Source organism: Macaca thibetana, chromosome 14 (genome assembly GCF_024542745.1).
Source record: "Macaca thibetana thibetana isolate TM-01 chromosome 14, ASM2454274v1, whole genome shotgun sequence".
Taxonomy (NCBI): Eukaryota; Metazoa; Chordata; class Mammalia; order Primates; family Cercopithecidae; genus Macaca; species Macaca thibetana.
Window position 1 is genome coordinate 19663601 of NC_065591.1, and position 27397 is coordinate 19690997.

The window sequence follows — 27397 nt, forward strand, 5'->3', positions numbered from 1 at the left end:
CCCGCCTCAGCCTCCCAAAGTGCTGGGATTACAAGCATGAGCCACCATGCCCGGCTGGCCTGTTGAAATTTTAAATATTTATTTGTTTACTGTCTGTCTCCTTCCACTAATACGCACCCAAGGGGGAAGGGACAATGCCAGGCTTGTACACAACCACATCCCCCAATGCCTGGAACGATGTCTGGCAAAGTATGAGCTCTTGATATGTGTACGGAAGGAGTGCAGCTGCCCTTGCTGTCCCTTCTCTTTCCTCTTTGATCAAGAATTGATGGCTGAAGCGGGGGCTGCCATCCAAGCCCAGACCACCAACACTATTTCTGGGTCCCTTGTTGGGTAAGAAAAATAAGCCCCTATTTGTTTTAGCCACAGTAATTGAGCTTTCTATTATTAGCAGACCCCTACATTTCTAGCTGACACATACAGATTTAATTTTTTTTTTTTTTTTTTTGAGACGGAGTTTTGCTCATCACCCAGGCTAGAGTGCAATGGCACAATCTCAGCTCACTGCAACCTCTGCCTCCCAGGTTCAGGCGATTCTCTTGCCTCAGCCTCCCGAGTAGCTGGAATTACAGGCATGTGCTACCATTCCAGCTAATTTTCTATTTTTAGTAGACACTGGGTTTCTCCAAGTTGGTGAGGCTGGTCTTGAACTCCCAGCCTCAGGTGATCCACCCACCTCAGCCTCCCAAACTGCTGGGATTATAGGCATGAGCCACTGCGCCCGGCCCAGATTTAATCATTTAATTGATGCAACAGCAACCTAATTTATAGGTGAGGAAACTGAGTCTCATAGCAGTTAAGTCATTTGTACAAGATCACATAAACCTTCAGCTGTTTTTCTTGTTCTAAGTGCCCTGCTCACTGCCTGAATCCAATTCACTTTTCAGGCCCCCTGGTGCAAACTTCTGTGATGTTTCCTGATTGTTCCAGACCACACCAGCTCCCTTCTGCTAAGCTTGTATAGTCTGTATCATTTATCCAGGAATTCTAGGTTATTGCTCCTTTTTATCTAAGCAGACTGTTCAATTCTTGTGGATGGACAGCACATCACATTTTATATGTTTAATGCTCCCCCTTCTTCACCCACCTGCTGGCAACAATTTCATGTTGAATTGGACACCATTAACTACTAAGCAACCTTGACCCAGACATTTAACCTCTCTGTTCTTTGGTCCTCTCATCCGAAAATCAGAGTGTCAGCCTGGCAAGTTCCAAATTTGTAATACAGGATGAACTTTGCTTAGTATCACAGAGCTAAGAGATAACCGAGAGAGTAGCAGGTTGCTGGTACTCCCAGGAACAAGACAGCACACATCTGTCCATCAGCAATGACTATGTCAAAGAGCCCGGAAAAGGTGAAGGGTGCAGGCATCAAATGCCCATCTCAGTGAGCACACAAATCCAGACACTCAAACCAGATGGCTGCAGCCTGGCCCCTGAAGAAAGAGGGATCTGATAAAAAGAACCTATCAGCTCCATGGAGAAAAGTCACCCTCCATGACGAAGACACGGTGCATAAGGAACAGCCTGAGATGATGACTCAGAGGGGACAGGAAATTACATTTCCCCAAGAGGGGCATAAAAGGCCCTTCCTGCTCTGGGAAAGGAGAAGCCAGTGTTTTGACGACATTCGGGAGGCTTCCAAGATGAGCGCTGCCAGGGAGGTGCAGAGCTGAGGCCACAGGACGGGTGAGAAGGGAGGAGAGGCCGTAAAAGCAAAGATGATGACAGATTGCGTCTACTGGTCCTCAGGCAGGGCTGGACCGAGTGAGACACAGCACAGCCCTCTGTCCAGGCTTCTCAAGGTCAGTGCTGCCCTCCACTGGCTGGCCTACAGAACACAGCCTGTCGGAGAGCAGGGGGCCTGGAGCAGCCTCAGACCCTGCAATGGGCCTTTTCCCCACTGCTTCACACACAGGTCTCAGCTTTCTTTTTGTTGAGCATGACTCACTTTAATAGGTAGAAAGTGCCACCCCTCGCCCCCATGCCTCCCTTTTTCCCTTAGCTAGCAAAAAAAAAAAAAAAAAACAGAAAAGGGCTTGACTTTTAAATCTCTGATAAAAGTCAGAATGGTGGGATTTTTGAGCTGAAATCCTAAAAGTCATGCAGTCCCACCAGATTGTTATTATTATTGTTTTTAGAGATGGAGTCTCACTATGTTGGTTTGGCCAGGTTGGTCTTGAACTCCTGGCCTCAAGCGATCCTCCCACTTTGGCCTCCCAAGGTGCTAGTAATCCTAGCACGAGCCACCACAGCAGGCCCAATGGTAAGGGTCACACGGATATGATCCAGAAAGTACTCATTCCCTAAGCCAGGATTGAACCCGGCTGCCACTGTAAAATGGTAAAGCTTTAGTGGCTGAGCATTGGGTGGTCCCACCAGATTTTCATCTAGTTTGTTATGTTTTAACCTTCAGCTGGCAGGGCAGTAGGCACCCCCGCTCCCACCTTCCTTCCTGAGGTTGAATCTAGACTGCTGTCACTCACTCTCAGGCATCCTTGCTTGGCAGCTCTGGGATTGGCAACTCTGCCACCTTGGCCCGTTTGCTGAGTTCTTCACCAGGTGGTTCCTCAGCTGCTTCCAGCTTGCGTTTGGGGGATGCTGGGCCACTGGGTAGTGGTCTTGGGCCTGTAGGGAAGCGTGTCAAAGGGTCACACAGACTGTGCACGCAGCCAAACTGACCCCACACTATGCAGCAGCGGTCTTTAGGGGACAGGTAGCACACTCATCAATGGAATGCCAGCATGCTGCTCCTCAGACTTGCCCCTCGGCCTCGCTTTCAGCAGTGACTTTGCCTGGAAATGTGCAAGGAGAACATGACCGAGCAGGCCTGCTGGTAGCAGGGCCAGCTTTTGGGCCCCAAATGGCATGGGCTATGGGCCAGAGACTGACTTGGCCTGCCTGCTGTCCTTGCTTTGAAGGTGAGGCATTCCCTCTGCAACCCTGAATCAGCCTCCCTGAGCAGCAAAGAGCAGGGCCCCTGAGAAGGAGGCATGCTGCCCATGGAGGCAGCCTAGCTGGCCCAACTAGAAAAACCCATGTTCGTGCCATCTCATGTTACTCATCTTCATCCCCAAGAAGGGAGGAGGCTCCAAATGCAGCAAATCTGTCCAGTCTTTCTGTGTGGCCACCACCCTGTCTGTGCTGCCTCCTCTTTGGCCTCCCTATGCCCGCTCTGGCCTACACTGTCCAATCTCTACCCAGCAGGCCAGGGAGTTTTTTCAGACCTAAGTCCAATGATGCCCTGCCCTACTGACCATCCTTCAGTGCACTGAAGGCTGAATCCTAGTCCTCGTCTTGGACATCGGGCCTGCCACATGCTGCTCATGCTGTATCTTGTCCTCATTTCCCCAGCTCCTCACTGGGACATGCCGCCACACTGACCTCCCTTCGGTTCCTTGAATGGGCTAAGCTTGGTACTGCTTATGAGCTTTTTCTTGCTACTCCTTCTGTCTGGAATGGTATTTTCTCAGTGTGTGGCAGGCCTGGCTACTGCTCATGACGTGGGTCTCTGCTTACAGAGGTGTTCCCCGACTACTCCAATCTCAAGTGACACAGAAGAAACTTTTCTTTCCCAGTCCCTCTGTCAAGGCACTTGACTTTCTTTTCCTCCAAAGCACTGGTTATCTGAAATGATCCGACTTGGTTCCTTTACTATCTGACTGCCCTGGGTGGAATATAAGCTCCATTGGGCAAGGCCTCCTTCTGGCCTCAGTCCTGAATGACTGAAGTGCTGGCACAGGCCACAGGAGGCCATTGGAGGTGGGCTGCTGCTGCTCACCTGCACTGTTCACGCTCCCAGCCTGGCTCGAGCTGGGCTCTGCCACAGGGTGACTGAGGTCTTCCACACAGGAAGGGACCGATGCCAGTAGACCTGGGAGAGAGGCGGGGAGTAATCAGAGTGCCATCCCGCAGGATTGCAGAGGGTTACAGGGAAGGATGAAGCAAGCTGGGGTGGGGAGGATAGGAGCAAGACACTGAGGTTCCATTTCTTCTCACTGCCCCACAACTACTCAGGGAGGCCCAGTCCATCCCAGCCTGCAGTGTCCCATACCCAGAGAAGGTGTCAACCTGAAAGACAGCACTCAGCCTCCCTTTGCAAGTATCTGGCCATCCCCATCTGGCACCCCCGAGCCTGCAGGTGCTGTCCTTCCCTTCAGTGAGCTAGGTGTTTGTGTCCTTACAGAGTCCCCGGTAACGCGAGAGCTGCTGGTAAATCTGCTTCATTCGTTCAATGTTCAGCCGGCTGGTCTCGGCATGGTTGACGATGGGCCGTGGGTAGTCCACACCAATGATGCACTTGGCTGCCTTCTGAATTGACTCTGGGGCATTCCAGGGTTCATAGATGTATCGAGAGGGGAACCCTTTCAATTTTGGCAGGTATCGCCTGAAATAAGACACACCAGATGACCCATCAGCATACCTAGACCCTCCTTCAAAGGGCCCTGGGTATCCCATCCTAGTAGGAGGCCACAGTGGTCAGAAGCCAGAGAGCGTGGTCTGCATCCTCACCTGATGTAGTCTCCACTGGGGTCCGTACGACGGCCGAAGCCCACAGGGCAGTAGCAGTGGAAGAACTGCTGGAAGAAAGCACTGCAGGACAGCCACATCCAGCTGCCTGCGTTCACGCTGAAATCTGCATCCAGGAGCAGCTCATCAAATACCTAGATAGGGGAGAGGATGATCAGCCTCCTTGGGGATCTGCTGCCATGTTTTTTCCCAAGTCACCACAGTGCCCCCAGGAGCCAGAGCCCTTCTGCTGAAGGCAAGCCACAGAGGATCTGGAGGGGATCTCCTGGACCCAGAAATCCCACCCCATCCCTCAGCCCAGAAGGGGGCTGCCCTTTGCTGGTCCTGACCAGAGGGTATAGGCCAGCTTTTCGCTGAGAGAGCACTCACCCGGACCCCGCTCTCCCAGCTGACCCAGAGGTCCCCGCGGGTCAGGAAGCAGGCCACGGCGTGCCGGGCCAGGTGGTGGATCCAGCCCTCCTGCCTCAGTTGAGTCATGATGGCATCGATCCAAGGGAAGCCTGTCTTGCCCTCGGCCCACTTGGCCAGGGCCTCAGGATTGCGGTCCCAGGGAATCTGGATGCAGATGGGGTTCCCCTCCATGCGGTCAAACCTGGGGTTGTTGGTAGCTGCCGTGTAGAAGAACTCTCGCCACAGGAGTTGCCCAAATAGGGAGAGGGGAGGTGTGCTGTTCCGCTTCACCTGAGGGGTAGGGGTTGCACATGGATACGAACACTCACCCAGCTCTTAGCATGATGCCTCTCAGGTCTCTTCTACAAAGGAATCTGGGTCCTCCACAGACCTGGCGCTCAACTCCCAGATGTGGAGGGACTATCCCCTAGAAGTGGCACAGTGTGCCTGCAGGTGCAACACCCAGGCCCTGCCTGCATTGTGCCACTGCTCTGAGCAAGAGGAAAGCTACAGAGGGCCGGGCAGCAGGAAGGGGCCTCACCACACGAATCTACACTAGGACTCAAACTTCCCAAGGCTGGTCATGTTCCTTGTCCTCAGAGTTCCTTGTTTGGGTCCACCTTCTAGAAAGTCAAAAGGAGTTTTCCTATCAGCACACATGAAAAATACTCAGTCTGGGCCAGACGTGGTGGCTCACACCTGTAATTCCAGCACTTTGAGAGGCCGAGGCGGGTGGATCACAAGGTCAGGAGATCGAGATCATCCTGGCTAACATGGGGAAACCCCATCTCTACTAAAAAATACAAAAAATTAGCCAGGTGTGGTGGCGGGCACCTGTAGTCCCAGCTACTGGGGAGGCTGAAGCAGAATGGCATGAACCTGGGAGGCGGAGCTTGCAGTGAGCCGAGATTGCGCCACTGCACCTCCAGCCTGGGCAGCAGAGCGAGACTCCATCTCAAAAAAAAGAAAGAAAAATGCTCAGTCTGGATTTTGGTTGAATAAGTTATACACACAGCCTGGATCTGGGGCCATAAGGTAATTAAGAAATCAGACCTCCAAGCAAATAATGACTTCCCTAAAGTCACAAGATTACTCACCAAACTGGCAAAGCTATTCCATGCCACAAAATCTCAATAATGGCAAGGATAAGGAGATAACATTAAAAAATGTAGATAGAGCCAGGTGTGGTGGCTCACATCTGTAATCCCAGCACTTTGAGAGGCTGAGGTGGGTGGATGGCTTGAGCCCAGGAGTTTCAGACCAGCCTGGGCAACATGGTGAAACCCAGTTTCCACAAAAAAATACAAAAAATTAGCCAGGTGTGGTGGCATGCACCTATAGTCCCAGCTACCGGGGAGGCTGAGGTAGGAGGATCACCTGAGCCCGAAAGGTTGTGGCTGCAGTGGGCTGTGTTCACACCACTGCACTCCAGCCTGGGTAACAGAATGAGATCCTGTCTCAAAAGCAAACAAACAAACAAACAAATGTAGACACAAGGGCTAGGCATGGTGGCTCACGGCTGTAATCCCAGCACTGTGGGAGGCCAAGGGAGGATAATTGCTTGTGCCCAGGGAGTTCGAGACCAGCCTGGGCAACACAGCAATACCCTATCTCTACAAAGAATTTAACAAATTAGCTCTACTTGAGAGGCTGAGGCAGGGGGATTGCTTGAGCCTAGGAGTCTGAGGTTGCAGTGAGCTGTGATCAGGTCACACTACATTAGCCTGGGTAACAGAGCTAGACTTTTGTCTCTTAAACAACAGAAACAAAAAACAGGCACAAGATGAGGTGATCACTCTGAATGTTGACTGTGTTGCCCTCTCTCCTGGGGACAGTTAACACAGGCTTATTTGCTTCTTGTCTATATAGCACAGCTCTGTGTGCAGCCCCTCCAGACCACTCCCTCCATCGCTGATGGGCAACTGCTGTTTCTGGACTCTGCTTTTGAATGCTGTGGACACAGCCCCAGAGTGGGCAGCTATGCTCTTCCACTTCAGACTGGCTCCAGCCTCACCCTCTCCATGCCTGTCACCCTGGGGACCTTGCCCCCGTCCACCAGCTGCCAGAGGATATGCCACCTCTAGGGTCACATCTGATGCCTGCTTTACTGCCTGTCCTTATTCTCTACATGATGGTCTGGGCTTCATTCTGGTGAGCAGTTCACTCTGTGCTTGGCTCTGCCCTCTTGGATACTGACTCTTCTCTCCTCCTCTGGACTATCCACACAAACTTAGGCCTTTCCAGGGGCCACAGCCCAACCCCCTCCCACCAGTGCCTTTTTTAGGGTGACTGACAAGCCCAAAAGGCCTGGCTGCAGGCCTTAGCTGCAATGTGGGCACGTATGTCCCCCTTACCTTTTTATACAGGTCCCACAGGCGGTAGTAAAAGAGGCGGCAGGAGAGACAACCAAAGCGCAAGTAGGGACTGAGGCCCGTGGGGCTGGCCAGGAGGGAGTTGGCATTCATTCGGGGTCTCTCATAGTTGGCAACCCAGGCCTACAGCAGAAAGAGAAGGTGGTAAAAGGAAAGGCCTGGATGTTACAGAGGAAAAAATGGAGGCATTGGGTGGTTAAGGAACTTGCCTACAGTCACAGAACAGCCAGCCATGGAGCCAGCACTTGAACACTGTGCTTGTCCAGCTGATTTTGAAATGAAACCACCATCAGACCAAACAACGAGGCCATGTCCTTCCCTGACTTGCTCTTTAATTTGCAGGGTGATTGTGAACACGTTATTACGTCCCTCAGCTACGTATCTATTAAATAAGAACAAAATTTCCAGTCTCCTGCGGATTAAAATGAGTTATGAAAGAGTTCTGAAAGCACTGAATGAACTCTCTAATTATACAGCAGGAAACACGGTTTCTACTTTACAGAAAAGAATCTCTCTCTCAGTCCGTCCTCCAGTCACTAGTGGCCCTGAGGTTATATTATAGACACCAGGGACTTCGCACTATTGTTCAACAGCAGCTGGGGAAGGAGGAAACTTCCAATCCATTCCTGGGGACCAATGGAGTCATTCATTTCTGGGGCCATGTGTCATATAACATTATCGGTCATGTTTTTATCATCACTGGTTGCTGGCATAGGACTTTACTTTCCTGACTCGCTGTTCCATGCAGTCTCTCACGACTTTTTTTTTTTTTTTTTTTTTTTTTTTCCTGAGACAGAGTTTTGCTCTTGTCGCCCAGGCAAGATCGTGCGGTGGCACGATCTCAGCTAACTGACACCTCCGCCTCCCAGGTACAAGTGATTCTCCTGCCTCAGCCTCCCAAGTAGCTGGAATTACAGGTGTGCACCACCGCGTCCGGCTAATTTTTGTATTTTTAGTAGAGACGGGGTTTCACCATGTTGGCCAGGCTGATCTTGAACTCCTGACCTCAGGTGATCCACCCACCTCGGCCTCCCAAAGTGCTGGGTTTACAGGCATGAGCCACCGCGCCCGGCCTATTTTCACTTTCTTAACTTCCAACATCCTTTACTCCTCTCCATGATACTGTTTCACAACCTTGACTCTCTTCAGGCCTCCTGCTCCAACACTCTGCTGGATACAGAAGCCATCAGGTGGGAAACACCTCTGCTTTCAGCCACTAAATCTACAAAGTCACCTGCACCCACACCTACCCCTCTTCTTCCTCCCCTCCTGTGACTCCGCCCAAGACCAAGACCTCCGGCTGCTCTGGAAGCCCCCTTTCTTCCTTCTCTTGCATGTTCAACCTCTTTCTTTCTAACTCTTCACTCCCAAAACATTGAGGAAATAATCTCGTTTCTCCTTTTTGCAAAGACAACAAAATAAAAACAAAGGGCTTCTGGCAACCCTGTAGACTTGGGTCCTTTTTCCTCCTTCACAGCCCACCTCTCTGCATTTCTCCTCCCCTACCTCCCCTACCTCCCAATTTCTGGCCGACCCCATCCTGGCTTCTGCCTTGACCACCTGACAAGGCTGGCTCCCACAAGTCTCCTGTGACTTCTGTGCCAGAGTCCTGTAGGCACTTTCTGTCCTTGTATTTTGGGATCTCTCAGCAGCACTGCATCTGCTGACTGTGCTGTCTTACCCTCTGGATTCCTTGGCCTCTGTGACTCCACATCACCTGGTATCTCCCAGCCGCCTGGCGCTCTTGGTCTTTCACCAGCTCCATCTCCTCTACCTCTCCCTTAAATGTGGGCACCCAGGGCTCAGTCCTAGGTTCTCTACTCAACTGTGTGCCTCGGCAAGCTTATCCAGGCCCATGGCTCCCGGTTCCACCCCTTTGCACACAATCACCACATCCATACCTCTAGCCCAGGTTGCTCCACCCAGCTGCCTGCTAGAAACCTCTACTTGGCTGCCTCTCAGGCACCTCAAGGTGGATGTGCCCTTTTCTTTCTTTAAAACCACACTCCCACTGGCCTCCCTACCTCAAATAATACACTGCTGGCTACTTAGCTGCCCAAGGCACAATCCTTTATCCCCTCACCAAGTCCTGTCAATTCTACTGCCCAAATATTTCCAAATCTGTCCTTTTCTTTCCATTCCCTGCTGCCACTAACCTGGTTCAGGCTAGGTCATATCTAGACTGGACAATTATGACAGCCTTCTGACTGGCCTCCCTGCATCCACTCCCATCCCCTGCTAACTCGTTCTCCACACTGCGACCAGAGTGATGTAATGCCTGTTCCTCGGGATAATGTGCACAGTGGGCTTCCTGTTGCTCTGAGGACAGAGCCCAAATCTTCACAAAGGCTTTTGTGGCTCCCCAGCACCCAGGCCTTTCCAGCTCTGTCTCTTGCCCCTACTCTTTTTTTTCGAGACAGGGTCAGGGTGGAGTGCAGTGATGCGATCTCAATGCATTTGAACCCTCCACCTCCCGCTGCCCCTCCTCTTTACGCATCTGCTCTCACTGGCCTTTGCCTGTGCACAAGCAGCTGCTTCTGGACCGCTGCCTTCCTTTCCCTCAACTTCACCTGGTTAACTGAAACTCTTCCTTCAAGTCGCAACCTCAAGGCCACCTCCTCTGCAGGTAACCCCTGTGGTATCAGGTTAAGTACCTCTAACAGACACTAGGGATTTTTGCCTGCGCATACCTTTGCTAGCCCCCCGCTTTTAAAACATTTTTATTTTGAATGAAACATGGATACAGAAAATCACACAAATGTGTGACTTAATGAATTATTCTAAGGCAAACCACCAAGGTTTGGGAAACAGCTTTGACAGCCACCCCAAGAGTCTATGTGCTCATCCCAGGAATAGTCCCCTCCTGTCCCCCAACATATATAACCCCTACCTCAGCTTTTATTTTTTTTTATTTTTTTTTTTTGAGACAGAGTCTTGCTCTGTCGCCCAGGCTGGAGTGCAGTGGCCGGATCTCGGCTCACTGCAAGCTCCGCCTCCCGGGTTTACGCCATTCTCCTGCCTCAGCCTCCCGAGTAGCTGGGACTACAGGCGCCCGCCACCTCGCCCGGCTAGTTTTTTGTATTTTTTAGTAGAGACGGGGTTTCACTGTGTTAGCCAGGATGGTCTCGATCTCCTGACCTCGTGATCTGCCCGTCTCGGCCTCCCAAAGTGCTGGGATTACAGGCTTGAGCCACTGCGCCCGGCCTACCTCAGCTTTTATAATACACACTTTCTGAATTTCTGAAATGTTTACATTTTTCTATTTTGGCAAAACATGTTTGAAAGGAAGGACTTTATTTTTTCACAGTTATTCCCCATGTTAAGTAGCTTATTTTTTTCACCCAAATGTGTATTCCTACGTGTTATAATTTAGTATTGGCCATTTAAAAAACTTTATTTCTGCCTGAGTGCGGTGGCTCACACCTGTAATTCCAGCACTTTGGGAGGCCAAGGCAGGAGAATCACTTGAGGTCAGCAGTTGGAGACCAGCCAGGCCAACATAGTGAAACTCCGTCTCTACTAAAAAGACAATTAGCCAGGCATGGTGGCATATACCTGTAATCCCAGCTACTCAGTTTTCTTTTCTTTTTTGTTTTTTGAGATGGAGTCTCACTCTGTCACCCAGGCTGGAGCGCAGTAGTGTGATCTCATCTCACTGCAACCTCCACCTCCCAGGTTCAAGCGATTCTCATGCCTCAGCCCCGAGTAGCTGGGATTACAGGCACACGCCACCACGCCCAGCTACGTTTTGTATTTTTAGTAGAGATGGGGTTTCACCCTATTGGCCAGCCTGGTCTCGAACTCCTGACTTCAAGTGCTCCACCCGCCTCGGCCTCCCAAATTGCTGGGATTCTTTTTCCTTTTTTTTTTTTTTTGAGACCCCACTCTCTGTCACCCAGGCATGAGTGCAGTGGCACGACCTCCTGGGCTTAAGCGATTCTCCCACCTCAGCCTCCCAAGTAGTTGGGACTACAGGCACATACTGCCACACCTGGCTAATTTGTTTTTATTTAGATACGAGGGCTTGCCATGTTGCCCAAGCTGGTTTTGAACTCCTGGGTTCAAGAGATCCTCCTGTCTTGGCCTCCCAAAGAGCTGAGATTACAGGTGTGAGCCATCATGACTGGCCTTAAAAAAAAACGTTAATAGGTTATTTAAATTTCTTTTAATCTGCACATTTCTGCCATTTCTTTCTTTTCCTTTCCATTGTTCTGGGAAAGAACCCAGGCCATCTGACTTGCTGAGATTCCCACAGTCTGGATTTTGCTGACTGTATACTCATGGTGCAGTTCAACAAGTGTTCTGTCCTGTGTATCACCTGCACATTGGTGGCTGGTACCAGAAACTGGACTGGACTCAGGTTTGATCCCTTTGACAAGACTACAGGGGGCACATAATGCTTGCCTCCTTCTATGGTGTCAGCAGTCACCAAAACATAATGCGTCTTCATTGAGGGTTACAAAATGGTGGTATTCAAATTCTATCATTCCTTTTTAATTTAATAATCAGAATACTCTTATAGAGAGATGCTTGCCCTCCTCTACCATTGGGTAACCCAGTGGTAAAGATCATGTAGCTTCCTCCGCTCTTCAGTAACAGCATTTCATATTCCTGTGGAGATCCAGCCTTCCCTAATCTTAGTCCGAGTGGGTAAAGCAGAACTAAACCTACCTTCCAGTTCTGGCAGTGGACTCATGATGCAAGTCTGGCCAGGTCTTATACCTGGCCGCAGTCATTGAGTCAGGGACAGTCCCATGACCCAAACCAGGCCAATGAAAACACGCCTTGGGAATTTTCCTGATGCTTTTGGAAAAGAGGCACATACCTTCTTCTATCTAGTATTGCTAAACAGACTGAAAATAAGCTGCTGGTGACCAGCTTTGCCACTGATCAAGGAAAGCCTCTCTGAGGATGAAATAATAGAGAGGAAAGCAGAGCTGAAAGATGGAGAATGCATTCCTCATAGCATTCTTTGGAACCTGGATCCAGCTGTGCCTGAAGGCTACTCTTAGTTATGGAACCGAACCTAAAAAAACTTTCCCCTTTTCAAAAGCCAGCTTGCAAGCAAAACTGATTGATATAATCCTCATGCTCTTTGCTCCCATAACACTCTGAACCTTCCTTTCTAACCCTTAGAACTTCTGTAATTCCTTGTTTAATGTCCATCATTTCCAGAAGACTGTTTCTGGAGACAGACTTCATGCCTATCTTGTTTTGCAGTCTTTCTAGAAGCTAGAACATCCTGGCACAAGTAGATGCTCCCTTCAGATTTGGAGAACTGAAGGAAGCTAAAATAAACATCCTGAAATCAGGTTCAACTCCCGTATCTCTAGCACCATCTGTTCTCCCAGATGTGCAGGACACAGTATTTCCTCTGGCCACCACAGAGTCTGAATGCATCCATGGCGTAAGGGCCCTTGAGAGAAGGGGCCCGCTGGGGGTATGTGGAAAAGGAGCTCCTGTCAGTGACCTAAGGGGCATCCCTCTACAAAATGTTTTCCAGCTAATAAAAACTAACAACAGACGATAGCTCTTTATAGGTTTAAGCCTTATTCTACTCCTGCAATCCCATTTGTCATCTCCACCCTTCTGCCCCTTGGCCCAACCTTTATCTTCAAACTGGGCCCAAGAATCTCTAGATGAAGCTTTTAATGTGGACAGAGATAGCTGGTCTCATCCTTTAAGTCTGTGGGGCTTGCTTTGGGCCCAGGCTGAGGGTAACACCCAGGTAGAAACATCAAGGCTGTGGGCCTTCGCTGTTGACTGGATACCTCCAGGGCTGGAGAACATTCTTCCCAAGTAGACTTGCCTTGGCTTCTTTGTTCTATTATCATCATCATCTGGCTGTTGGGCAAAATACCTATATACCTAGCCATCTTAGCAGGCATAGAAAAAGCTGAGATTTTAAAAACCAGTTGCAGGGGGCAGGAAACCAGGAGCTCACTGTTCTCAGACATGAGAACTTTCTCTGCTCCTCTAGCTGCGGAGCGGGGAGAGGGGGAAGTGAGGACCTTGTGACACTGTGCCTCTGAGGCCTGGGCTTCTTTCCTCCCCAGTTCTCACTGCACAGGGAGGTGGGCCATTTGCTCTGTGTCCAAGCAAATGGAAATCAACACGCTGAAAGAGTTCCAGCAAAAAGGTGCGGAGACACATCAACACAAAATAATCTTACAGATTTTACTGACCAGATATCCTCTTAGTAGGGTGAATCTGCCCACAGATCAAAGAAAAGCAATCCGACATAGCTTTAGAATAACATAGAACATGGTCTTACTGTATTATAAAGTGAGCATTCCTAATTCAAGACTCTAAAATCTGAAACACTTTTGGTCCCAAGCACTTTGGATAAGGGATACTCAACCTGTAATTACTAACTTTGTGACCTCAGGCACGTTACTTAACCTCTCTAAGCCTCAATTTTGTAATCTGTAGAATGAACAGCTTAATACCTACCTTGTAGGGCTGCTGGAAATATGAAAAGAAATGCCAGCAGGTACTTAACTCAGAAATGCCAAGCCTAGTGACCAGCACATGGTAAGTACTCTCTAAATGGTAGCTGCTGTTAGTGTTGCTGTTGCTATGGCCATCAGGAGGATAGGAGGATTTTTCATTTTCCAACCAGTGTGAGCTAAGAGGGACTAAAGGACATGGACATCCCCTGCTGTCTGGACATCAGTCTCTGCAGTTCTGTGTCTCAGAAACAGCCCATACCTTCCGTTCCAAGTGCTTATCCAGGCGGGCCAGAGCTTCTGTCTCTCCTCCCTGCCAGACAGCTGGACCAAGTCCTTCAGTGGGGAACCCTGAAGAGAAGGAAGGGTCACAAGACAGGAGGTTTGACCATTTCAGTGATAGCCTGGCACAGCTGTTCCGTTATTTGAACTTTATGAGAACTGAACCATAGTGTCTCGGTGCTACTGGGGGTGAGGTAATCCTTAAAGTTTTAGTGTTTTCTAGGTCAACTTGGTTCTCTTCCCACAGTCACTATTTTCTCTGCTTTCCCCTGCACCCTCATTACTCCAGGCAGGTGAGAACAATCCTGGACCTCCTGCCTTTTCAGATTAGCTGGCAACTGTGGTTTTCAGGTGAAAAAGGCTAATTGCTTTGTTCAGATCAAAAGATTGGAGGGGTGGCTCACATCTGTAATCCTAGCATTTTGGGGGGCCAATGCGGGCGGATCACTCGAGGTCACGAGTTTGAGACCAGCCTGGCCAACATGGTGAAACCCTGTCTCAGCCGGGCGTGATGGCTCACGTCCGTAATCCCAGCACTTTAGGAGGCCGAGGCGGGCAGATCTCGAGGTCAGGAGATCGAGACTATCATGGCTAACACGGTGAAACCCCCATATCTACTAAAAATACAAAAAATTAGCCGGGTGTGGTGGCGGGCGCCTGTAGTCCTAGCTAATGGGGAGGCTGAGGCAGGAGAATCGCATGAACCCGGGAGGTGCAGCTTGCAGTGAGCCGAGATTGTGCCACTGCACTCCAGCCTGGGTGACAGAGACTCTGTCTCAAAAAAAAGAAACTCCGTCTCTACTAAAAATACAAATATTAGCCAGGCATGGTGGCACATGCCTGTAGTCCCAGCTACTCAGGAGGCTAAGGCAAGAGAATTGCTTGAACCCGGGAGGTGGAGGTTGCAGTGAGCCAAGACTGCGCTACTGCACTCCAGACAGGGCAGACTCCATCTCAGAAAGAAAAAAAAAAAAAAAATAAGAAAGAGGGGGGGTGAGGTAGTGTAGTTAGTAACCTGAGAGGCTGACAGACTCCCTGCTTTCAATAGAAGCAGTACTAGCTATACTGTTACTGAGAAGCCCACAGACACCAGCACCAGGCAATGCCTGTATTGTCTGTGAGAGGGAAGTACAAAAATAGAGGCACAATCTAGAACCAGAAACAGAAGATTACATGTATGAGTATGAACAGAACAAATACTAGAAGGACATAGTTTAAAATTAATTGTGGTTACCTCTGGGTGGTGGAGTAATAGTGACTGCCATTTCCATCTTTGTTTTCCTGTGCTTTCTAACCTTTCTATAATAACATGCATTACTTTGACAAAGAATTTATTTACACAAAAGGAGGCACCAGCACAAGCGGCTCTGGGCAGGAAGTACGCACCCAGCTCCTCCAGGGAGGGCACACCGTAGGTCTCGTCATGGTTCTCCTGGATCTCGGCCCTGCAGCTCTCCATCTGCTGACTGGTCACCGAGCCCACCGGCTTCTTGGGCAGCTCCATGCGGCTGATGATGGCCTGAAAGCGCTTGTATGTAAGGGGTGGCTTCTGCCCATTCAGCTCAATGATCCTGGGAAGCCCAAAGCACAACTGGTGTTACCCACAAGGCCCTGTGATTTGGGTCCCTGCCCACCCAAAAAAGAACCCAGACTCTGAAGGTTTGAGGGTGGCTTTCCTCATCCACTCACAGGTCCCACACCTGAATGGAAAGGAGGGGGCAAGGGAGGCCGCATCTCCATTTTACCGAGAGGGAAAATAAAGCCCAGAGAGCTGGAGCAGGTGCCTCAGTAATGGAGCAAGGCAGGGCCAGAGCTGCGACTCAATTCCAGGTTCCCTGGTGTTGACGCAGAGCTGCCTAAAGACAGAGACTGAACATATCTCTAATCACAGAAAAATCCCTACTAACCAGCTTGGCACTTGGCCTATCTGTCAAGCTACAGGAATCCCCATAGGCCTCTACCACCATGTAAGCCCTGGAGAAAGTTCTTTGACAAGAGCTGAAGACATGTTTTTTTCTTTTTTTCCTACATCATAAGGAATAGCAGACATGTTCCTTTCTTGGAAAATCATGCCATTCTTAGCCTCCATTTATTAGAACATAGAACAGAGAGATGGAGGACAGCTTATCTTCTCAAATACAGAGACTGGGGCTAGAGTTCATAGCCACAACTGATAGTTAAAGAGTGTCTTGTAGTTTACAAAGTATTTTTCATGACCAAGGGAAACATAACTGCACTCATGCAAGAAGGAAAGAGTATCAGAGGGCGAAGAACAGAACGGAGGTTGTTTATATAAGGATGAATTAGGATGGTATGGAGTCACATTCCCGGGGCTCTTCCTGGCTAAGAAGTAGCTTACGCAAGGCCCATCTGGCTGAGTGAGTTCATTTCTCAGTTTGCTCTACCTTGCTCTCCCCGCGTTAGTGGAGATATATGGTCGGCTGCTGCCTCTGCTGTGCCTCCCCCTCCTCTGGCACGCAGCAGGAGGAGGATCTCCACACCCAGCCTTTCCTCCCGAGGGCCCGGCTCACGTGCACAGCTGTGTGACCTGGCTTCTTGGCAGCCAGCACTGGGTTGGGGAGTGGGGGTGGGGAGCGGTGGCGGCTGCTGGCTTGGCAGCAGCAGCAACAGCAACAGCAGCAGCAGCAGGAGGGTGACAGCTCTGGCATGGCAGGGAAGGGGAGGAGAGGATTTCCTCCTAGAATCTCTGAAAGCACAGAGGCTGTCACCAGGGGAGGAGGCTCCTCTGTAGTTAGCAGCTCCCTGCAGGGATCTCTAGAGCCCTCCCCACCACCAAGCAACATGGCCTGGAAACCCAGATAGTCATAGAGCCCGGGGAGCTCTTTTTTTTTGACACAGGATCTCGCTCTGTCACCCAGGCTGGAGTGATGTGGCATGATCACAGCTCATGGCAGACTCAAGCCCCTGGGCTCAAGTGATCCTCCCACCTCAGACTCCTCAGTAACTGGCACTACAGGCATGTGCCACCATGCGTGGCTAATATATTTCTTTATTTTTAGTAGAGACGGGGGGTCTCACTAGGTTGCCCAGGCTGATCTTGAATTCCTGAACTCATGTGATCCTCTCACTTGGGCCTCTCAAAGTGCTAGGATTACAGGCATGCACCAGCATGCCCAGCCTAGGAACTCATCTTAGGTACAAAAGCTGGACCTGTGTGAACAGAGGTCTGTTGGAGGGGTTATAGGCAGGGTCCACTAAGGTCAGAGGGCAGCTGTTGTGCAGGATGGAAGTGGGAGTAGGAGGCACAGGTGGGACTCGGGCATACTAGGAGCAGATCTGTAGAGACCCTGAGTGTGGGTCCTCACTGCTTCCATGCCTTGGGCCTAACAAGCCTCTCTGCCACCCCAATCGGGTAAAGCTCTTCGTGACCTGTTCTACAGGCCCTGACTCTGGCCTATTCTCTTCCAGCTTCTAGAAGATGCCATGCCTCCTGGGTCAGGTGGCCCTAATGATGAACCTCTCTGAGTTCCACTCAGCAAGGGCCCAAATTACTAACTCTCACAATTGGTAACCTGACCCCTGGGCCCCATCTCTTACCTTTCCAGGTCATAGAGTGTATGAGAGTTCTCGGTCACTACTTCCACACCAGCCTCCTTGGCCATCTTCATGATGGCTGCATCTCGTTCTTTCCCAAAGGGTTCAGAGTCATATTCAAAGGTCAAGCGGGTCACTCCCCATTCCTGTGGGGAGAGGATCTGTTATGCTCGACACTGTGTTTGGGGAGGAGGGGGAAGCTGGACTCTTACTTCCTTCCTGGGAGAGAACAGAGCTAGTCTAGAGACCTGTCTGATGGGCAGCAAACAAACTAGGAACAGGGATTTGATCTGGAAAGCAAACAAGTTGAGGTTCAGAAAGTTTGAGGAGGGCAGGCAGTGTGGTGAAGCCAACAGCACAGCAACAGTGGAGTCGGAAGAGAGGTAGGCAGCCTTGTGCACTTGCTGTGTCCTTGAGGTAGGAGAATGCGGCAGGAGGCTATAAATACAATGCTCCTGGGAGACCCCCAGTCCCAGAGAGTGGCACTGACTCACGAGTGGGACAGGACCACAGCCTTCCACCTGCTCAGCAAGCTTTTCCCAGAGCTCCTCACAGCCCTGCAGACTTGTGGCCTAGTTTTCTTGGCAGAGTTGTGCTATGTGAAGTGTCTTAATTGTTTCCACAGCAACACTCCTGAGGCCAATAGCAAACAGAGCTAATAGGTTCCAGCCCTGAGAGAGTCAGGAAAGGAGAAGCGATCCTTAGTCTGGAGGTCAGAGGAAACTGACCAGAGGGGCTGCATGTTGGAAAGAAGGAAGTTCTTTCCTAAGCCTTTAGTCATTTCTGGTAGGAATTTCTAGATCTCATGGCAAGCTGGCCCAGTGAATGGTTGTACAGACAACCCACAGAAAACCCTAGAGCATTCAACTTGCAAGAAGAAAAACACATTCTCCAAAGTCTCTGGTCATGGTCTCTGAAAGCTCTGAACCACAGGGGCAAATGTCCTGGCCATGCACAGACTGGTCTGGTCCTGACTCAGCCCTGCCTGGGGAGTGGGTCCTTAGCAGGGCCAGTTATCCCTCATTCGAGGATACCAGCATTAAACATTGATTGAGCCCTTGCTATAAGTCAGGTACCATGCTTACAGTTCATATAGATTACATCACTGAATACTCATTGTAACCTGTGAACAATAACAATATTATTAAATGACATTTTCTCCAAGAAGCCTTCTTGACCTCCTCCTTCACTATAATTCTTCTGCACCTTGTCTTTTTTCCACTGCAGCATGTATTATATGACAGTGATACACTTGCCTGTTTCCCCCATTAGTGTGAACTCTCAGAGCAGAAACCATGTTGTCTTGCTCATCATCATTATCCTTATACCTAGTATGGGGCCTAGTACCTAGCAGAAGCTCAATAAAAATACATTAAATGACTGAATGGATGACCTAGCTATAGCTCTGGGCTAGAAGTGGGTTGGCCTCTGAGTTGCTGGGGAAGAGAAGGGCAATGTTGAGGGGAGAAGGGAGGCAAATGTATTTATATGGTATGGTGGGAGAGGACACAGCTCTAGAGTCAGAATCCAAGATCATCACTTGTTAACTTCACAACCAATTATTGTTTCCTCACCTATAAATCGGGATAGCAGTAGCCACCTCTTAGACCTGCTGTGAGGAAGAAGTGAGTTGATGTAAACAAACACTGGGAACAGCGCTTGACTCATAGGCAGCCCTCAATGAATGTGGGCAATTACTAGCACTGTGTGATTTGTACATGTATGCGCAATTATGTGTGGGGGTGCGGGGAGGGGAACTGAAGGATGATGTATTCACTAAGCTGTTTGCCTCGACATGACTTTTCCTTTTGTCTCATAGTTAGGGTGGAGAGGGGCAAGACAATCATTGTGTGCTGCTGAGGATGATGGCAGTCTGTCCCAGAGCCCTCTGTCCATCAGTTCCTGTGCTTCTGTGTGGGCCTTAGAATATACTTTCAAAGGGATTGAGGGAAAAGTAGACTGGCCCCCTGATACTGCAAACAGAAATCTATGTGGCACCAAAATGAAGATTTCTATCAATCATTTATCCCATGGGAAACAAGAAAGCTTCTTCAGAAAGGCTGACTTTTCCCAATAAGCAGAGCAAAGCAAGATGGGAAACACACCTTGCTAGAAATGAAACCCCACCCTCAAAGTCTTGGCCTAGAAGGAACCCTAATAAATCTTGCTGGCTTGAGCCAAGAAAACATCGACAGAAGCCAGTGGCATCCGGGGTGGAATGACTTACCACATCCTATGTCTGGACTGAGCTGAGAGCTTTCCAACAAGACACTGGTTTCCCAGAATTTTTTTCCTTAACACAGTTTCCATTCCAAGAGAAAGCTAACTGGCTGCCTTTGCTCCCAACTTCTCTAGCAGCAATAGCCAGACCAGCCCTGATGTTTCCATTCCCTCAGTCGGAATATCATCTCACTCAGCTTGTGGGGAAACCCTCAGGGACAGAATCTCACTGTCTTCTCTGGGGCTCTGCACGCTTACCTTGAACAGCCTTGGGAACACGTCGGCTGGCTGTCCCCGGACTACAAACAGGCGGGAGTTCAGTTTCCTTAAACTTGTGTCCAAATCTTCCAGAGACTGAAGTAGGAACCTGCAGAGTTCACACAGGCCTTGTTAGTGATAACATCATGAAGAGTGGCTCTCTTTCCTAACAAAGCAGGGAGAAACTGGTTCGCTGTTTATGCCCAACAGGCAGCCTCATGATCACTAGGGCTGGAGAGGCCAGGGTTCCAGCCCAGGAGGGATGTGGTGGTGGATCAGCGCTGCTCTGCTTCAAACCCTGGCCTTGCCACTTACTAGCTGTGTGACTTTAGGCAATCACCTAACCTCTTTGCCTGTTTTCTCACCAGTAATGTGAAGCTGATGTTAGTACTTCATCAAATTGCTAAGAAAAGAAAATCGAATAATGTGTGAAAAACATTTAGCACCGTGCTTGGCACACAGACGTCACGAGATAAATGTGAGTTGTTCCTAGTGTGGTGTTTCTGTGTGATCAGAGGCAAGTCACTTATTCCCTCGCAGTCTCGGGGGCTAGATATAAGTATCTGCCCAGCACGAGGTTGTTGTGAGACTCACATGGGAGCCATCTGAAAAGCCAGTGCAATACCGTGGTATGAAGCTTTAAGGTCCTCTTAGCAGAGGAGCAGACTGCCATAGCTGGGAAAATCCTCCTTACTCTGGTGGAAAAGACTCCTTGACTTTCTGCACGCATGCTGTGGGCCATGCGTATTTCTGCTGCCACAGCCTCACAGCCCGCAATGGGTCCCTAGTTCCCACAGCTTTGTTTGGCAGGTGGCTTACTCTCCAGGCTTCTCCAAGGTTCTGGTGATCAGGTTCTCATCCCAAGAAGGAGAAGGCTTTAAAAGGTACTTCTCAATAGCTATCTTCACATTTTTGTGGGGGTGGGGATGGGGAAGACTACAGATAGGCAAGAACTTCAGCAGCAGACCTGGATCACCAGGGGAAAGGGAAAGGAAATTAACACTTGCTGAGTGCCTTCAGTGTTTTATTTTTAAGTTAAATTAACATTATAACCAGATAAACTATTCATGTGGCTCAAAATTCCAGAGACAAAGCAGTACACAGTAAAAAGGGCTTTCCCCTCCCTCCCTCCCCAGAGGCAACCAAGGTTATCAATGGGATTTTGGTTCTGTCATGCTTTTTTAGTGCATTTCTGCATTTAATTCTCTCAACTGTTTTGAAGGAAATAGTACCATCCTTATTATATAGATGAGGAAACTGAGACACTCAGATGTAAATTAATTTGCCTAAGACCATAGCTGTTAAGTGACAAAGCTGGGGATTCAGGAACCTAGGGTGGTCACTCTGAAACCCACATTTTCCTCTCTGTGCCTTTTTTTTTTTTTTTTTTTTTTTGAGACGGAGTCTTGCTCTGTCGTCCAGGCTGGAGTGCAGTGGCGCAATCTTGGCTCACTGCAACCTCCCCATCCCAAGTTCAAACAATTCTCCTGTCTCAGCTTTCCGAGTATTTGGGGTTACAGTTATGTGCACCATACCCAATTAATTTTTTAAAAAATATTTTTGGTAGAGATGGGGTTTCACCATGTTGGCCAGGCTGGTTTTGAACTCCTGACCTCAAGTGATCCGCCCGCCTCAGCCATCCAAAGTGCTGGGATTACAGGTGTGAGCCACCGTGCAGGGCTTTGTGCCCCATTTCTAAAGATTTCTAGTTGTACGCCAACTCTGCTCCAGGGCTGAGATTCTGCAGGCCCTCAGGAGTCTGAAACCCTTTTCTCTAATAGCAATCTGACTACAGGTAGTCCACTGGCATTCTCATCTTCCTCAGGAACCCACAGGCCAATCTGCATATCCCCAGCATTCTTCTCTGTCAACAATAGGAATGGCACATCACAGTCACATTCTCTCACTACTGGAGGCTTACAGAAGCAGTGACTATTCCCAGGCTGTCAACTAGAACCAGCTCCCACTGCTGCCTCTGACGTACACAACTTGACACACTCCTACGGCCAGTGCCACCGACCCACATTCTAGCACGGGCTGAGCCCTGGGCTCGGCTCAAAGCATCATGTCTGCAAAAGAGCATGTGGAAGACTCTCTGAGGGGTTGGGATGGAACACTAACAGGTTGAATGCTGCTTTATGCAAACCAAAAGCTCCACCTCTGTGAATTTCTGTTTTTGAAAAATTGACACCTCCAGAAAAGGAAAAGGGAGCTGCAAGTGCGTCACTTGTGTTGGCCTCCCCCAAGCCTCACCACTCTTCTAGAAGGAAAAGAAGAGAAATCCATGCAAATGGTCTCATGCCATCTGAAAGCTGGACTCTGCCAGGTAGAATGCCTAGGGTTAGGAGCGGTGATTTAAATTCCATAACCCCAGGACACAGGGTCCTCCATCTGCAGCTCCCAGGAGTGTCCTTACTGTGCGCTTCAGGGGCCTTTTCCTTCACAGTCCACGAGGCTGCATAGGACTTTGATTTGAAGCTATAAATAAGGTTGGAATGCACATGAAATCTAGGTTCCAGAACATGTAGCAATCTGCCTTCTATAGAACTTTATTTTTAGATCTCATTTACTAAAAGGAGAAATTCCTCGTAGCATCTCTAAAGTACAGCTAATCCTATGAGAGCCTTTTCTTCTTTCACAAGAGATGTTTACAGCAGAAAGCAGAGATGTGAGGCTGGTAGAAGGCCCAACTCTGAACCCAGCAACTCAATAAAAATAATGATAATAATGGCAATGACTAACATTTAATGAGCGTTTACACTGACAGGCACTATTCTACTTGTTTCACATACATTATCTCATTTAATTCTCAAACCGCCCAATCAAGTAGGTACTATTATCATTCCCATTTTACAGATGAGGGAATTGAGGCATAGGGAGATTATGGAACTTGCCCAACATTATATATCTAATAAGTGGCCAGAATTCAAACCCAGGCAATCTGTCAGGCTTGACATGTTTGTTTTTAGCCAGCCACTGCCTCTCAACAAACAGAGCACTGAAGTTGTGCTGCCCAGGGCTCAGCCGTTAGGGAGCACCAGAGGCCAACTCAAAGGCCAACAACACCTCTGCTGCCAGATCTTTCCTCCTGAGTGTGGTCTGACAATCAGCAGCATTGGCTATGAAACACCCAGGAGTCTGTTGAAATGCAGAATCTCAGACTCTAACCCAGACCTCCAAAATTAGAATCTGTATTTTAGCAAGATCCCCTGGTGATTCATTTGCATATTAAAGTTTCACAAGCACTACTCTAGAACACTGAATTTTACTTCTAGCCTCTGTTACAAGTTGCCTTTCTTTGCTTCTAGTTTGTTTCTACTAAACTTTCTCTCTTGGGCATCCATATTTCTGCCTCCCCTTTGGCCTGCTAGAAATGCTCTGCTTCTTCCAACTTCCCTCCCGAGTCAACCCAGGAAGGGAGGGCTCAGGACAGCCACCACACGGAGGCAACAGGCGGAGATGTGAGGAGGGTCCCCAGTATCTCCAGACTCCAGGCAGCGAGAGAATGCATAGAATGAGAAGCCACCACTAGGGTACCACCTTTGAGGCCTGCCAGGTGACAGCTGTCCATCACATTTGGAGCAGTGCCGTGACTGGGCAAAGGCTCACTGGGCAGGTATATGCATTCTTTCACCAGAGAGAACCCTGGGCCTTCTGTGGTGCCTTAGAACCCTCCTCTTTACTCCAATTTCTCTTTACTCCAGTGAGGGGACTCTGAAGGAAACTGGCCTGGCATTGGAGGTGGTGGTGTTGGGGGCTGGCACTTCACCCTTGGCAGCTCTTAGCTGAACTCACATGGCCAAAATTCAGAGCACATGGTCCTGGGAGAGCAAAGCTTACCCTTTGGATTAGACAACATGTGCAACTGAATTACATTATTACGTAAGTGCTCTGGAGCCAGAGGCAGGCAGAACTAGAGAAAACCAGACTGGGATTTCCAAAAATACAGAGAGGACACTATAACTCAGGGACTCTACAAGGCTAGCCTTTAGAATAAAACAAGCAGATCCTTTGATTAAGTACTCACATTTTGGGAAGGCCTTCTCTACGGATGGCTGTCTCTACTGACCCTGTGTTGAGGAATATTTTATTTATTTTTTGTTAATAGGGGGAGGGAAGATAACAGTGAATTCTTTTGGGTCCAGGCTGTCCTTGACCAAGTTCTTCTGCTTCAAGCCAAGGTTATCTAACAATAATGATGATACCATTGGCTGGCACAGATTGGCTACATAGGATATTAATAGAAATTAACTTTTCCTAAGTAATTAAGAGCGCTTAAGCCCCATGGAAAAGGATAACCTAAACTCACAATCTCTGGCAGGGATTTATTTCTAAGTATCTGAGTAATACTTAGAAATACTTAAATATTAAATACTTATTATTTTAAAAATATATTTATTCTTTCCTAATTTCAAAGAGAAGGATGAAGGTTTTTATCCCCTTTGGGCAAACAGAAACATTTCCTTGGCAGTAGAACGGTAAAGTGCCTCTCTCAGATATCAACGTGAATAGCTCAGAGAAGCTCCTGTTTCCCTGCCAGTAGACGAGTTCTCAACCCACTTCCCAACAGTCCAACAGTGTTCAGCTCTCAGCATCTGGGAAGAGAGGCACACTTGTTCTCATGGCGCATCCTGGGAAGTTCTCAGTTTACCCTATTTACCAATTCTGAGAGAAAGGGGCTGAGAGGGAACATATTTTATTTTCACAAATTCCCTCTGTCCCGGAAGCTCCTGAAAGAGGTGCAGCACAGAGCCAGGGACAAAATGATTTCAATAAAGTGGAAGAGGAATTGTGGCTAACACCTACCTAAGTCGCAGTGGGGAGAGAAAGGTAATGAAAAACCACAGAGCCCATTTTAAAATCTAGGAACTGCTCACATCTTCCTTTTGTTTATCTTCTTGCTGCAGTACCTCCTTCTAGATGTAGCAAATTTGGGGGAGGTGAGGCTGGAGAAAATGTGAAAGGGTTTAGCCAAGCAGCACTTGGGAGGAAAAAAAAAAAAAAAAGTCCTGAGGCTCATATAGCTACAATTAGCCCATAAACTTCCCACCATCACCAAGGCAGGGAGTATACTAGCCTTCTTCTTGCTAATCAATGTGTGTATTTCTTGGTTGCATTTCTCTGTCCTTTTTTACTCCTAGTGCCATTCATAGTTATTTTAATCTGATTTCATCTGCAGAAAAACACTGTGTGGGAGTCAGTGTAGGAGGAGCAGGAGGGAAATAGAGTCACAGATTTTGGGTCCTCCCCTCCTTGCAGATGTTCCCTTGCCTTCCTAGGGAGGCTTCTCAGAGGCAACTTAAGCAGCTACAGAGCTAGGACCTTATGGTGCAGCACAATTCTCTCAGACCACTCTCGGAATCCAGAAACAGCCACGGGACGATTACACATACTACAGTCATGTCAAGATATGGCTGGCTCCAGTCCTCCCCTCCATCCCCAACTTTGTACACAAGAGAATGCAGCTCTGCCTTCAACTGATCCAGGAAGCAAGCAGAATGGTGGAGGTGGTAGGAGTGTGTCTGTTACCAGGCCCAGGAGCAGTTATTATATTCAATCTGTTTGTGTTACTTCACCTCTTTCTTCTGAACGCCAAGACTAATTAGACTTCCTGTCAATGCACTGCAACACACTTCCTAGGTTGCCCAGCTCAGGACTGAGGTTCTCTAGTCCAGTGCTTCTCAAGCTTTGCTGCAATAAGAGTTTTAAAAACCTTAATGCCCAAGGCCGGGCACAGTGGCTCATGCTTGCAATCACAGCACTTTGGGAGGTTCAGGCAGGCGATTGCTTAGGACCAGGAATTCAAGACCAGCCTGGAGAACATGGTGAAACCTCATTTCTACAAAAAATACAAAAATTAGCCAGGCATGGTGGTGCAAGCCTGCAGTCCCAGCTACTTGGGAGGCAGAGGCAGGAGGATCGCTGGAGCCCAGGAGGTCAAGGTTGCAGTGAGCTATGATCATGCCACTGCATTTCAGCTTGGGTTGTCACCTGAGCAGGACCCTGTCTCAAAAAACCCCACAAAAAACCAAAAACCAAAAACCAAAAACCAAAAACCAAAAACCAAAACCAAAACCAAACAAAAAACCCCAAAACCTTAATGCCCAGGCCATAACCAAGAACAATTCTAACAGAACTGCGGGAAAGGGGTTGGGCACAGTGGTTCATGCCCTGTAATCCCAGCAGCTTGGGAGACCAAGGTGGGTAGATCACCTGAGGTCAGGAGTTTGAGACCAGCCTAGCCAACATGGTGAAACCCTGTCTCTACTAAAAATACAAAAAAATTAGCCAGGTGTGGCAGTGGCCGCCTGTAATCCTGGCTACTTGGGAGGCTAAGGCAAGAGAATTGCTTGAACCTGGGAGGCGGAGGTTGCAGTGAGCCCAGACTGTGCCATTGTACTCTATCCTGGGCAACAAGAACAAAACTCCATCTCAAAAAAAAAAAAAAAAAAAAAAAAAAAAAAAAGAATTGGGGGAAAGTGGCCCAGGCATCTTTTAAAGATCCTTATGGGATTCCAATACATAGCAGCCAAGATTGAGAACCACTGCTCTAGTCTGTCCCCTTATCTTATGTTTCTCATGGCACTTCGTTTCACTAAATTATGGTTGTTTGCTGGTCTTCTTTCAATAAAATGCAGGCTCCAGGAGTTCTGGAGCACAGACACATCTGTTTATTCACTGCTGTATCCCTAGCAACATCTAGAGCACTACCTGGCAGATATTAGGCATTCATTAAGTAATCAATTAATATCTGCATTCCTACACAGCCTCTGACTTCAGGATTTGACTCAGGCATCTAAGCCACATTCCTTTTCTCCTTCACTAGATTGACAGCACAATCACAAAACGATAACCCACAAAAATCCATAAACACCTGGTTCCTAGCAAACTGGAGTTTAATCAACAGGAATTTTATTGTTGATTTTTAATCTCCCCTATCAAAAAAGAGTAGGTAGTACTAGGCAGTGTCCCCCAAAACCCAATAAAAGAAGAAACTCTGTGACAATGTAACAAGAAGGTAGTCGGATTCCATTTGGCTGGCTCTGACTGGTGCAGGGCAGTCTGAGGCTTGGCTTAATGTCCACACTAGGGATGGTCATTTGATGATGCTTGTCAAACCCAACCTCCTATCTGTAGAAAACTGGAGCAGAGACAGAGCAATAAGGCAGCCTGAAAACTGTGGGCAGGCTCTCCACAGGACTCTTTAATTGTTCCTTCTATATAAACTGGGCAAGAGGGGACACTGAACAGACCTACTGCTAGGAGCACTCACTCTCTTAGCAGGGTACACACCTTGGAGAGAAAAGAATGGTGTGCCGAGAGCCACGGTATCCTGGAAAT

At 48.7% G+C, this 27397-nt stretch overlaps 2 protein-coding genes across 3 annotated transcripts in view; both read right to left on the bottom strand.

The window, feature by feature from the left end:
• MAPK8IP1 (mitogen-activated protein kinase 8 interacting protein 1) overlaps nucleotides 1-27397 on the bottom strand; it is a 631105-nt gene that overhangs the window by 32807 nt on the left and 570901 nt on the right. The gene's annotated exons all lie outside the window — the stretch shown is intronic.
• Nucleotides 1-27397, bottom strand: part of CRY2 (cryptochrome circadian regulator 2) — a 38345-nt gene that overhangs the window by 9587 nt on the left and 1361 nt on the right. Inside the window, exons 2-11 of the mRNA XM_050757579.1 lie at nucleotides 20057-20165; nucleotides 17582-17724; nucleotides 15410-15594; nucleotides 14004-14092; nucleotides 7275-7415; nucleotides 4900-5211; nucleotides 4513-4664; nucleotides 4185-4387; nucleotides 3782-3874; nucleotides 2487-2628 (exon numbers count right to left, since the gene is read on the bottom strand). Of these exons, the coding sequence (XP_050613536.1) occupies nucleotides 2489-2628; nucleotides 3782-3874; nucleotides 4185-4387; nucleotides 4513-4664; nucleotides 4900-5211; nucleotides 7275-7415; nucleotides 14004-14092; nucleotides 15410-15594; nucleotides 17582-17724; nucleotides 20057-20165 (1567 nt within the window). The 3' untranslated portion in view covers nucleotides 2487-2488. The remainder of the gene's footprint in view (nucleotides 1-2486; nucleotides 2629-3781; nucleotides 3875-4184; nucleotides 4388-4512; nucleotides 4665-4899; nucleotides 5212-7274; nucleotides 7416-14003; nucleotides 14093-15409; nucleotides 15595-17581; nucleotides 17725-20056; nucleotides 20166-27397) is intronic.